The sequence below is a fragment of the Silene latifolia genome, chromosome 3 (genome assembly GCF_048544455.1).
Source record: "Silene latifolia isolate original U9 population chromosome 3, ASM4854445v1, whole genome shotgun sequence".
Lineage (NCBI taxonomy): Eukaryota > Viridiplantae > Streptophyta > Magnoliopsida > Caryophyllales > Caryophyllaceae > Silene > Silene latifolia.
In genome coordinates this window covers 12,903,238-12,915,684 of record NC_133528.1, presented here as the reverse complement: position 1 = coordinate 12,915,684, position 12,447 = coordinate 12,903,238, and the positions used below count along the sequence as shown (strand labels likewise).

At 38.3% G+C, this 12,447-nt stretch overlaps 1 protein-coding gene across 1 annotated transcript; it reads right to left on the bottom strand.

Annotated features, from left to right (window-relative positions):
• Positions 1 to 6,441: 6,441 nt before the first annotated feature.
• On the bottom strand, positions 6,442 to 11,382 carry LOC141648693 (uncharacterized). The gene is made up of 5 exons (XM_074457416.1): positions 11,361 to 11,382; positions 10,828 to 11,118; positions 10,239 to 10,499; positions 6,815 to 10,131; positions 6,442 to 6,600 (listed from the first exon to the last, which is right to left on the bottom strand). The coding sequence occupies exons 1-5, from the start codon at positions 11,380 to 11,382 to the stop codon at positions 6,442 to 6,444; spliced, it is 4,050 nt and encodes a 1,349-aa protein (XP_074313517.1).
• Between the last annotated feature and the right edge of the window lie 1,065 nt (positions 11,383 to 12,447).

The following is a 12,447-nucleotide window of genomic DNA, read 5'->3' as shown; positions in this document are numbered from 1 at the left end:
AATGATCTGCTTTATTTCAGTATTGGAGCAGTAATACTGGTATGAATCCTTTGATGTACAGATACAATATATAGCACATATAATGTAGATACTATTCAGCTATGTCTAGTAAAAAAAGTGGAAAAGTTTAGATGGATTTTAGATTCAGATATTTTTGCGATAAACTACGTAAAAGTTTGTTTGTGACTGACTGCTAGCCTTATCGATTTGGTTTGAAGAATAACAGGGAAAAAATGTATGTACCTTGGATAAGCTGGAGCAAGATGTTTAAGACTGCCTCTACAATATGTGGTTAGATCTTTGAATTTTATGATAGTGCTTTTATGTTATTTTTTTGGGTGGGGGTGTGGGTGTGTAGTATGTGGTGAGCTGAGAACAATATTTGAGCTTTTATGTTTAGTAAACGAGATTAGAATCTATATTATTGTTTTTTCTTTTGTTGTTGTATAACACTGTAATATCCTTCTATGTAATATGTTTAATCTTTTTTTAATACTGTTTAATGAATTATTTATGTTGTATGTATGCATGTTCTATAAGGTCTAATCACACACTCTTTAGATATTGTGGATAATATTATCTTTTGAGTTGTACATTTCTTTTGCTTAATTCAGGGGATTGTGTTTTGAAGGTAAGATATATAGTTTGTCTCCAACTGACTGGTTAGATGTACGTGCAACTGTCAATCGAATCATCTGGTTTGTGCAGTGTCAAATGTTTTAATTATTTTTGGTGCCATTGATACTGTTTTCTTACTTTTTTTTTTTCTTGTCCGGCTACAATGCTAACTTTCTTCTGTCTGTTTGTAAAGCGTATGAATGTATACCAGTGAAAGGGCAGACCAATTTAGAAAGTTCTGTCAAATGTTTTTGTTGGCAGACGTTTAGAAAGTAAATTACACGTTAAATGGAACCATTACTTTCATAGGGCTTATCTATGAAATTTCAGCTTGTAATTATTAGGCATAGATGATTATTTAAGTGGAACAATATACATGATTAATTCATAAAAGAAACTTGGACTGGATCGTTAATTAGTTACTTAAACACAATAATTTTTTTTGTTTTGACATTTTTTGGAAGCATAGGTCCAAAATAATACATTTAACCCCAAAAGCATAAATCGAAATGCTTTTGGTCGGAACACAATGCTATGTATGCAAAAGTGTTCCCAAAATGTTAGAGGCGCCCTATAGCCTCTACACAACCATTCCGTTTTCTAGAAATGGATAGGAGGTGCACTGTCAAGGTTTTATAAGTAGAGAAGGCAGTCTTAGTTACTATTTACATATATGCTGCAGACGTACAACTTGGAAGTGTTAGAATCTGGGACTACTGGGTTGCAGCTGAGCTGCTGGTGTTTTTCCTTTTCTTGGTAGGCGATCCAGAACTCTGCTTGGTAGTGTGGCGCTTTGGAGTGCCCTGCGCTGGGGTTTCTGGAGTGCATGAAGCAGTTTTTTCAGCTTTGGGTGGTTTCAGCAATGGGGTTGTGGGCATGGAAAGCGCTTTAGTCGTATTAGTAGAGACATCAGGTGGATGAGTAATTTCATTATCGGCAGTTTCAGTAGGAGCTTCAGACTGCAACTGGATCTTTTCAGGACTTGTAACGACTGACGCAGGAAGCTTTCGTAATGCAGGATAGTCGGAAGTCACTGCAATATCAACCAGGGTTAGGTTTGTAGAGGGCTGTCCTGTTTCTTCAAATTGTAATTTTCTGGCTACTGACGCTGGCTGATCTGAACTGACCATGATCGGTACAGTATTTGAACTGTGATCTCTGTTTTGATCGTCCGTGTTTGCTTCTGATTGTTCTGACGCATCTCTGTGTTGCGATGGAACTGCAACAATTTTACGAAGAGCCCATTGCAAAATATTGTTTCTTGATAGCGCAATCTTTGGTGAAACTTCAATTACCAAGGGCCCATTCTTTAAAGGTTCACAAGCTTTCGTGAAGGTTATACTGTCATTCTGAAAGAGAGGACAATAGCTCAACTTAGATATTACAAATAGGACATTTTCTTGAATTGAATCTTTAATGTTTTTTAAAGTCAGCATTTATGTTTTATGACGTTTTGATGTTAATTCAGTAATCTGGCTGAACCAGCCTACTTGTTTATCTGATTTAGTCGCTCTACCACAATGGCACATGGTATTTTTTTGATATTCAAAATGTTTGTTACAGGTTTGTTTGAGAAGACATAACTAAAGTTGTAATTTTTGGGTCCTAAATGGTGTTGTTCATTTGTCTGCTATTCACGTTTAGAGGTCAGCTGGTATGAATGTCGGATACTGCTCTGTAGTGTTATAAGTGCAGACGCTATTTAAATGCGATAACGTACCGTATGTTTCATATGGAATATATCTGCAGCCGACATCTGGAACATTGCAACTGCATCTGTTGTGAATGCTGTTATTTCTATCTGTCCAGTTCCGTCTGAGACTTCACAATTGAATGTAATCCTGCGTTTAAATTGTATAAGTTACTAATATAGAAGAGTTTGATCATTAAACACTTTGAGTGTGTCATTTACAGGAAATGTGCGTGTAGTCTACCTTGGCTCTGACAGCACTCCATCTTTAGTGCATGTTTCACATTTGAAAGATTCTCCAGATGCATAGTCAGTACGTTTACCACAGTTTGAACAGCCTAAGTACGCATTAATTTTCTGCAGGTCTGGTTTTGGCACTGTGACGTTCAATTTGTACTTCTCGTCCTGAAGCGTCTTGCTTGCCTGTTGCGAATTACACATTAGATATCGAATGTAAGACAGTGGACGTAAGGGCAACTTAATATTAAGTGTGTACATATAACATATTGTTTTCTTAAGATGACCACTTGCAAGCCATTTGTTTATACCTTTTTTTTAGTGAGATTACCCAACGTAATTAGAGGTGTAGGTGTGTCCGGGTCTCTGAGCTGGTAAATTTTTGACTGTAAATCTTTCAGGGAGTTTCTGTTCCGGCCCCCTACGAGAAGATAACTCGTGATTAGTAAGTCGTGGTGTTTAACTAAGCACTGAAAATGAAGTTGGCAAATAATGTTTTAGGTTTAGAGCCGAAGAGATCATACCATTCTATCTGGGCAGTAATTTTAGGACCTGTAGGATCCGTATTGATTATGGTTGACGTGGTGCATGTTAATGAGAAGCCTGCATGATTCTTAGATTAATACAGCAGATATATTGGAACATGATAAACCTTTTGACACTGTTATAGGTTATACCTTTATAGCTGGAAACCCGTAAAGTCGTGAAGCCAATTACGGGTAATTTATCGACTATGGATGTCGACTTATCACATTCGTCTTCGAAAGATCATTCCAAGTGAGACTACAATTGGTTGTTCGTGAACTGGGCCATAAGTGGTAGTGTTAGTTAGTTGGGAGGTCGGTATGTCCAGTATGTTTTTTAAAATGCAACAAGCGTTACATGTGGTCAGTAATAACCATCTCCCTAACAGTGCTTTTGCGGCCTTGCTTGGAGGGAACTTCGCGCGCAACCGGTTCGACATACAACAGGATTCCAGCAACGTCTGGTAGCATCATTTTTGTTAGGGTTAATAAACAGAAACATTATGTAAGTAAGTGAAGTCATTCTGCACATTCGTTTTTTACCAAAAATGTCGTAAGGTGTTGCTGTTTTTGGTACTTGGGAAACATTCTGGTATTCTGGAAGTAAGGCCTCAGGTGTAGTTGTAAGCGGGCGGATTAGTGTCTGCTTCCCAAAACCCATTGTGTATGGAACTTCAGCAGGATCTCGCCTATATTGGTCCTGCATTGGCCTGATTGGGGCATTTGCAATTTCATATACTCCGTTGCACATAATTGCTTCTTCATGAGCCGCAACTTGATCCCCAAATAGAATTCCCGCATTTTATGTCCCCGTACGGAGATATCTCAAACTCGGTAAGATATTTGTTTTTTTTTGGTTTTATTTTGTTAAAAAAAGGTCGTTTTTTGAAACACGGCAAGTAGTTTTCATAGTTGACGCCGGCAAAACGAAAAAGAGCGATGGCTATTATTTGTGTTTCTGTAAACACAGCACGTGAAACGCAGTGACATCTGCATGAAAGTACTCATTAAATGTAAAGTAAGCTGAGATTAAAAGTTTTACATAACCAACTCAGTGTAGACAAAATCCAACAAAGCTATATAGACGACTTAAGTACACAAATAACAAATTGATGACTGGTAATTAATAACACACAGTGGCATTCCTATAAACTTGGTATGCAAGATATACACAATATAATAGACATGTTATTTGTCTTATCATCTTGCAGTACCACCGTCTGATAGAGGACATCCTTTTCAGATCTTTGGGCTTTCCCTTTTTGCAAAACCTTAACCTTGACCCTGTAATTTGTGCTATTGGTGTTCAGCTCATCTAAATATACTCTGCCTTCAGGTCATGATAGACGGTGCACTGTATATAAAGCATCATCGCGAGAATGTAAGCAAGTGTTCAGGTAAATTAGATGCACAATTGCTGGAAATTTTTGAAGAACAGTACTGTTATTTAAAGGATATGATTGCAAATTGAAATATAACAACAATGCTCAAGTTCTAGTTATATGAAGGCACAATTTTATCTGAAAGTTTCATAGATTCTAATAGCACGTAAAACACAGAATAATATAGTATGTACACTGTAAATGTAATGAATGTGTTGACAGTGGAATTGTCTTTTACTTCTGATAAGTTTATATTTCAACTTGTATCTCACTGCTGTTGGTTTGAAAGAAAGCTTTGTTAAGCAGATTGACAATTGTACACTGGAAGGTATTAAACAGAGCAACAAGGGTAACCTGATTTTACCTCTAACACCATTAGAATTAGAAGCCCTAAAATTTAAAAAGGCTAAATGTTTGTATATAAATAGCATTAACGCCATTGATGCAGGACATTCTATAGCATAACTACAACATATTACAAATCTAATCATTGTAAAGTTACCATTATAATCATGCATGTTATTACGTGTTTAAAGTTGAAACAGTTACTTTCTAATACACATAATTGCAAGCAAAAGCAGTTTTAAAGAGATTACCTCCTTACAGTTGGTAATTAGAATTGTTTCCTGTCGAAGGAAGAGCGTAAGATCACAGTTAATTCTTCCAATGAGACTTGTTTTGAAAGCTTTGCTTAACTTGTTTTTATGAAGATCAGTATTGAAGAGTGGTGTGGTTTATACTTTTAGTATATTGTTTTACTGACAGAGGGACACATTGTTGGACTGTGTTACTGACATTAGCTTTATGCCTATGACTTATGGAGTGTTGGAGTATATTAAGGGAAGAATTTTAGTGAGGGTAGTTGTATATATGTGGTATGTAGAGCTATTGTACTTTTAAAATCAATTATTTTTTGTGGTAAGGTGGGCTATTTGGGTGGAATTGTCAATTAGTAGGAATAGTTGATTGTACTGTAAACGGTCATTTCCGGATAATATTGTATTTAGACTAAGTAGTTTATTAATTTTAGTATATGATTAACAATTAACAAGGCATATCTCTTTTTCTTTTTTCGTGGTTTTGTTGTTGTTTTGTTAGTTTGTTAGTTGGTTTGTTAGTTTTTTAGTAACAAGGCATATATGATTAACAATTAACAATTAACAAGGCATATATGATTAACAATTAACACCTATTTTGTTGTTGGTTTGTTAGTTTTTTAAAATCTTTTTTCTTTTTTTTGGATTTTTTGTGTGTGTTGCTTTGTTTTTAATATTTACAAAGTTGTTTTCCTGTATATTGATTTGTCCAGTTTCCGCATTTTTTTTTGCGTGTAGTTTTTTTTTTAATTGAATTATTATTTTTTTTAGAAGATATTGCAGTTCTATGTCTTGTTGTGGTAGGATGGATATTAGTAATTCTATGTTTGAATGGCAATATATAGGTTATAATGGCATTAATACATTAGATATTGTGAGTATGATTAGTAAGTAGTTGTACACATATACATGCACAATTACGTTTAACTTTTTGATGCACCATCTGTTTAGGATTAAAATACCCTTTTAGGAGGTTTGATTATAAATGCTCCCTCCAATTTCATTTATTGTCCCCCTTTCTTTTTTGGTATGAGAAATGAGTGAATCAATTTGGAGTATACAATACACATTATCCCGCATTAAACTGATTTTGCGCCATACAAAGTTGTCCCAAAAAGGAGAGAGGGAATAATAAGAAAAATGGATGGAAAGGGAAAGGGGAATAATAAACGAAATTGGAGGGAGTATTTTTTTTTGGGAATGGAATCATTAAAATCTACATCTTCATAAAATATCACCCTTAATATTATGCCTAATATCTGGTTTACATAGAGGAGAAGTTCATTGTTCATATAAGCATTCTATGGAATCTAACTTCTATTTAGTGGTCACCTAATTGTTCAATTTTCAAAGACACAAATATTTAGTAGACCACTGTGATTTTAAGTTGTTGGTTAGGCATACATATTTCCAAAAGCTAATTCATCGTCCATTGGACTATAGTTTATAGCAAATTGGCATATCCGGCAACTGAACACTTGAGCTGGGATGTCATCACCAAATAGCGCTGGTCCAATCAAAGCTAAGGTAGCGCCTTTTTTCACATGGCAGTGCTGTGCATAGTAAGTCGTAGATAATGTTCAGGAAGTTTGTAGCTCCAGGTGTACAGAATTAGCACTACTTGTCTATTCAGAGCCTATTGTACAATACAAGTAAAATTCGTTAATATTAGCTGCGATTAAATTCCTAACAATAATCCGTCAAGAGATGTAATGTTCAGGAAGTAAGTCGATGTGATGTTTACCTTTAAATGGTAGTAAGTGGTACAATTCCTGCAAGGGTTAGAGCTTCATATGATACGACGTTTCTGACGAAGGTAGCGGGAACTGTTTCTGGGCCCGGTGCTGCGACAACTGTAACGTGTTTTGCTTTCCGTGCTCTGGATAGTGCCACATATAGCTGTCCATGAGAGAAACACGGGCGAGGTAGGTACACAGCAACCTGACTTAAAGTTTGACCTTGACATTTGTTGACTGTCATTGCAAAGCTGAGCTTCAATGGAAACTGGTTCCTCTGGAATTGAAAAGGATAGTTAGCTGAAGGAGCTGGGCGGAGTTTGATCCGTGGTATCAGCACGGTGTCTCCCCTGTTTTGCCCAGTCATAATTACACATTCAATTGTGTTTGGTAAAAACTTCTTACATATTAGTCGTGTGCCATTGCATAAGCCAAATGATGGTTGGAGGTTCCGAATCAGAATAACAGGGCAATTTTCTTTAAGTACAAGTTTGTGAGGACTCATTCCCCCCGGATTCAATTTGTTGATGAACTCAGTGAGATAGACTCGCACGGTGTCATCTAACATTGAATCGTGACTTGTGTATGTTACAGATTGTCCTGGGAACTGGTCAATTAGAGCGTCATTAATGGCATCAACATCGTCGTTTAAGGGTGTTAAAATAGCTCGATCTGTAAATAGGTTAGGATCAAAGGTCCCAAATGCTAATTCTGGAAATGCAAGTGCCGCTAAATCAGCAATTGGATTTGGACTTGATGGTCCCGAACTCGACAATACCATCCTAAGTTCTATGTTCTCACATTCTTTCGTTTGTAACTCGCCATTGCCAAGTGCAAGTAAAAACTTTGCAAATTCCGGATCATCTTTAGCACGTAGGTTTTCAGTCAGGCTAAATTTAATAAGCCTTGGCCAGAGGTGTGAGCTGAACAAACTTGCTTCTACGACTTCATGCTGGGATTTTCGAGGTAGAATAGGAAGTGTTTGCCGAAAGTCACCTCCGAATACAACCACTTTTCCTCCAAAAAGCTGGTTTGGGTCACACAAGTCTCGAAGAAGATGGTCTAGAGACTCAATATTTTGGCGTTTTGACATTGAAGCCTCATCCCAAATTATCAAACTTGTTGAACGGATCAATGCAGCTAGGCTACTTTGTTTGGGGACGTCACATGCCAGAGATATGTCACATTCTAAGGGTATTTTGAACTGCGAATGCGTTGTTCGCCCGCCGGGTATGTTAGCTGCAGCTATTCCTGAAGACGCCGTAGGTAAGACAATTTCTCCCATCATGCGCACCTCAGCGTACAATGCTTTGTATAAGAAAGTTTTACCGGTGCCCCCCGGTCCGTCTATAAAGAATGCCCCTGGTTTCGACGACTGTATGTGTCCCATAATTGTTGTAAATGCGTCTTTTTGAGCTGGATTTAACAGAGATTTACACAATCTGCAGTCTTCAGGTATTGCTGCATCCAGGGCATCAACTATATCTCTATTGCGTCGAGCGTCGTCATCAGTGCAGGTATCTAGATGATCAAGCCCAAACTCTGCCATTGTCTTTCCCATAGCTTCTAAATACCTCTCGACTGCACGTGCTGTTAGCTGACTAATTTTCAGTGGGTCGTCAGGAAATTGAAATCTAAAATCATCTGACAACGATTCGTAGTGTGTACTCCATAACAAGGACGGGTCCTTTGGTTGGGCGAAAATTAGTAATGTTGAGAAAAGGCGACGAAGTACAATAGGCATCTGCATTGCACACGCCGCCATACATAATTCGGCAGCATCCTCTTCTTCAACCAACCTGTGTCGCAAGGCCGCCTCTTGGAATGTTGCACACACGTATCCATCCACCGTTTTCAGATACTCAAATGAGGTGGGACCTCGGATGTGTAGTAACAACAGCCTTAGGAAAAACCTCTCACCTTCGGCTGGTGCTACAAAAACCAGTCTGCCAATTGCAATAACTTTGTTTTTCCTCTTTTCCCAAGTTCTAGACCCCGTATCCCAACGGTAGTGCTCTGTGAATTCACCATACAACAATTTGGGGCATCCTTCGGTTGCACTTGTCCTGAAAAACTCAGTTAGAGGCGTGCGGCTCTTTTTTTCATCAGCAATGAGATCAGCTAAATTATCTGTTGGCCTGAGGCGTATTGTCTGCATGTTTGGAAGGTGCACCTGGAGGGGCATCACCGGTGGTTGTGTCTCAAATAGATCAAAGCCAAATATTCGCCAAGCTGCTTCACATGGAGATACCCACCGGCCTGTTTGGTATTGCGAGATTTCATCTACTGCTTGAGGTTCTTCACCTTCAGCTAAACTAAAGGATACCCTGTCATGGCCTTTGTATATATACTTATATAAATATTTCACTGCGTGCATTGTTGAACATACTTCAACATTCAGATGACAGTCGAACAGTGACAATAAGTATGGGTTATAAGGGATAACCCATCTGTTGTCCATATTGTGCTTCCGTATAACAACCACGTCGCCTGTGTTGCGTCTCCTATAGTCCGGATACCCAGAACCATTAATTATAGTATCAGGTGTGTAGGGCTTTGGGTAATTAAATTTGCAGCGCCCTAGTGTGTTGGGATGTTTCATACACGAACATGCAGGATTAAGATTGCCACAAGGACCGTGCATCATGTGCTTAAGCACAGACTTACGAAGGGATGGGTTTGCCATAGACGGTATTTCAGCGAGAAACAAATTTGTCAAAATCACCGGGCATTTCAAATTATACCCATCTTTCAAAATGATAAGGAAGTGCACATGAGGGAGACCCCTTTTTTGGAATTCAACTACATATACGTACGCAGCCACTTCGCCAAAGATTTGCTTTTCTACAATTTGTTTCTTCAGCGCTAAAAGCTTAGCACGGAAGACTCTAGCTACTAAGTCCGGTCTATTCTGAGCCTCTTCTCCTGAAGCTAGTTGATCTTTTATCTCAGGCCAGTTAGCATTGCATGTCATGGTGACAAACAGATCTGGTTTTCCAAACCTATGAACAAGAGCCATTGAGTTCAGATATCTTTTTTTCATGTCCCGGGGTCCTCCCAAGAAAGTCGGTGGCAAAATAACTCGCTTGCCAATGTTCGCCGCGCGATGCTCGCCTGCCCTAACAGTATCAAGAATTCCTTGGTATAACTCAGCCCTTATCGTTTCTTGATTGTTCCGAAAATAATCAAGCCTTGTATTTTCGATCTTAACATACATGTCAACCACGTACTGCTGAAAACACCGTCCTGTTCTAAGTAACATATTCCCGGGACGGTTCTGCAATTTGTAACAATAATACCGGCGGCATGAAACGAACTTCGACTTTGGCCCATATATTTGTACGGCACCTGTCGTTGACATGTATAAACAATTAGCTAATGCAGATGCCACTCTTCTTACTACTTTTTGTAAATCTATTAACATGTAAGTAAGTTTTACTGGTAAGGTCACATACGGTTCGATTCATCTTCTAACAGGCACTCGACGGTTTGGCTAAGTTCAGAAGATATCCTACTATGAACATTGGCCCCTCTCTGGGCTGCATTTGAGTTTAGCTTTTGAAGCCCTTGCACCCACCCACACTCTCCGTATGGGAAAAGTAATGGGTACTGCAAAGGATCGTAGCACCCATAGTAATGCATTATTCTATGGGATTGGTTATTCTTCGCAGTCACAATTATATGTGGAGTGCTAGATTCGCTAGATGATGAGTTATCTGTCCAAATAACAGCGACCTCATCAGATGTGGGCGCATTATACACTCGTTGGTCTAGGACAGGATTTCTGTGAATTCTTATTTGGGTATTTTCATTAATGGGTAGTTCTCTTAGGGATCGAAAGAAACGTGCATAGGGATTGTCAGTTGTAATTTGTATAAGGGTGTTAACGATATCCCCTCGACTTCGGGAAGCATCCAATGCGATTCAACGCTTCATGTTGACCATCATAGAAATATAGCTGCAAATATTTGGGTTTACAATTATCGGGAAGCAATTTAGGTACGTTATGATATATCTGGCCATGAAGTTGAAAGACATAAATACCTTTCTGAGTGGATGCTATATAATCTCCACCAAATGAGCTAAAGGCAAATAAGTTGTTATACATTCTTGCGTATGCCCGGAAATGAACTGCATCCTCGTCAGGCGAAGTGTACAGCCGTGCTAAGGCAGGAGGGAATGCATTTGTAGGCAAGTGGATTGTTCCATCAGCACAGCAGAATAATGGGGATTCATATGCAATCTTTAGGGCATTGCATTTAGTGCAAACTTTACTTTGTGGAAGTTTCAACTGGTCTGTAGGCAAGGGGTGTGCAACGTGGGCCGCAGGTAAGTCTGTGCGAACAGTAGCTTGAAAGGAGTTAGTTTAACACTATCTTATAACGATACACCAGTAACATGAACAGCAGTATGGAAACGTTATTCACCTGTTTGTCGGCGGGCTCGAGTTCTCCTTTGCCTCTTTGGTTGCGATTGTAGAGGCGTTCCATCTACACTGTTGCATTGGACATTGCATAGAGTAAAATATATTGTTTATTAAGTTCCACCCATAAAGGATTGTCCGCTGTAAATTGTACCTTGTTCCTGAATGGTCGCCATTTATGAATGTCGCTCTGGCCCGTTTTGAACGTCTAATTGGTGCAGGAGGCGTTATAGCCATGGCACAGGTTGTCTTTGTGCCACGGCTCTTTGACGACCTACATATTTGCGTCTGTAACGACATAAGTTAGAGAATGTAAGTTTGCAAATGAAAGTGTTAGGGGGGGTTGACTCGAATCACATTTCCAAACAAAACCGTAAAATAGAGAGAGTTTGTTGGTAAACTGGTTTAGATTGGGGGATAGTTCAAAGCACGGACTTCGATAAAACGCGACTGTAACAACGGCATTCAAGTATTTAGGGCTTTACTACTTTCAAATAGGGTATCTTCCCTTTCATGTAGATATACATATCACCTATTTAAAGCAAAACACATAATATATTAGAATTCGTGCTAAATATGTAGTTCAGAATTACAAACTTCATTCACTCGGTTGGTCACTTTATATACGATATGTGTTAATTCAACAATTAAATGTGGTTGTATCTCCTATTTGTATTATGCAGTCATAAGTTTATTTATAGACGTTTTGTTTAAGTAGGAGTAGGGGCTCCGATAAAATGGGTGGTAACCGATTTCATTTGTAAATATATCTTTGAAAGGATGTTCCAATCATTCAAAAGAGTGTTGACGAATGCATTATTTCTGGATAAGAAATGCAAATATAAATTTACAAATAAGAAGTAGTAGGGAACATAACCGTTCATCCTAAATACAGTACAAGCATATGGGAACATAAGTACAACATTTATACATAAACACTGTCTTAGTGTCAAAAGTTTACAAAATAATCCTATTTAGCAGGATTTCGAAATTTCAAGGTTTGTGGAACATAACCGTTCATCCTAAATACAGTACAAGCATATGGAAACATAAGTACAACATATATACATAAACACTGTCTTAGTGTCAAAAGGTTACAAAATAATCCTATTTAGCAGGATTTCGAAATTTCAAGGCTTGTGCGATTGTTAACCTGCACATTAAACACTTGGTGCCAAAATAGAACTTCAACCAAACATTTTTGGTCTTTATTATTAGCGAGATTCCTAGTAGACCGTGTA

Coding starts and splice junctions, on each gene's coding strand:
- LOC141648693 (XM_074457416.1), bottom strand. CDS start 11,382: ATGGCGACCATTCAGGAACAAG. Junction 11,119..11,360: donor GGCGACCATTCAGGAACAAG/GTACAATTTACA, acceptor CTGTTCGCACAG/ACTTACCTGCGGCCCACGTT. Junction 10,500..10,827: donor TATAGCATCCACTCAGAAAG/GTATTTATGTCT, acceptor TTATTTGGACAG/ATAACTCATCATCTAGCGAA.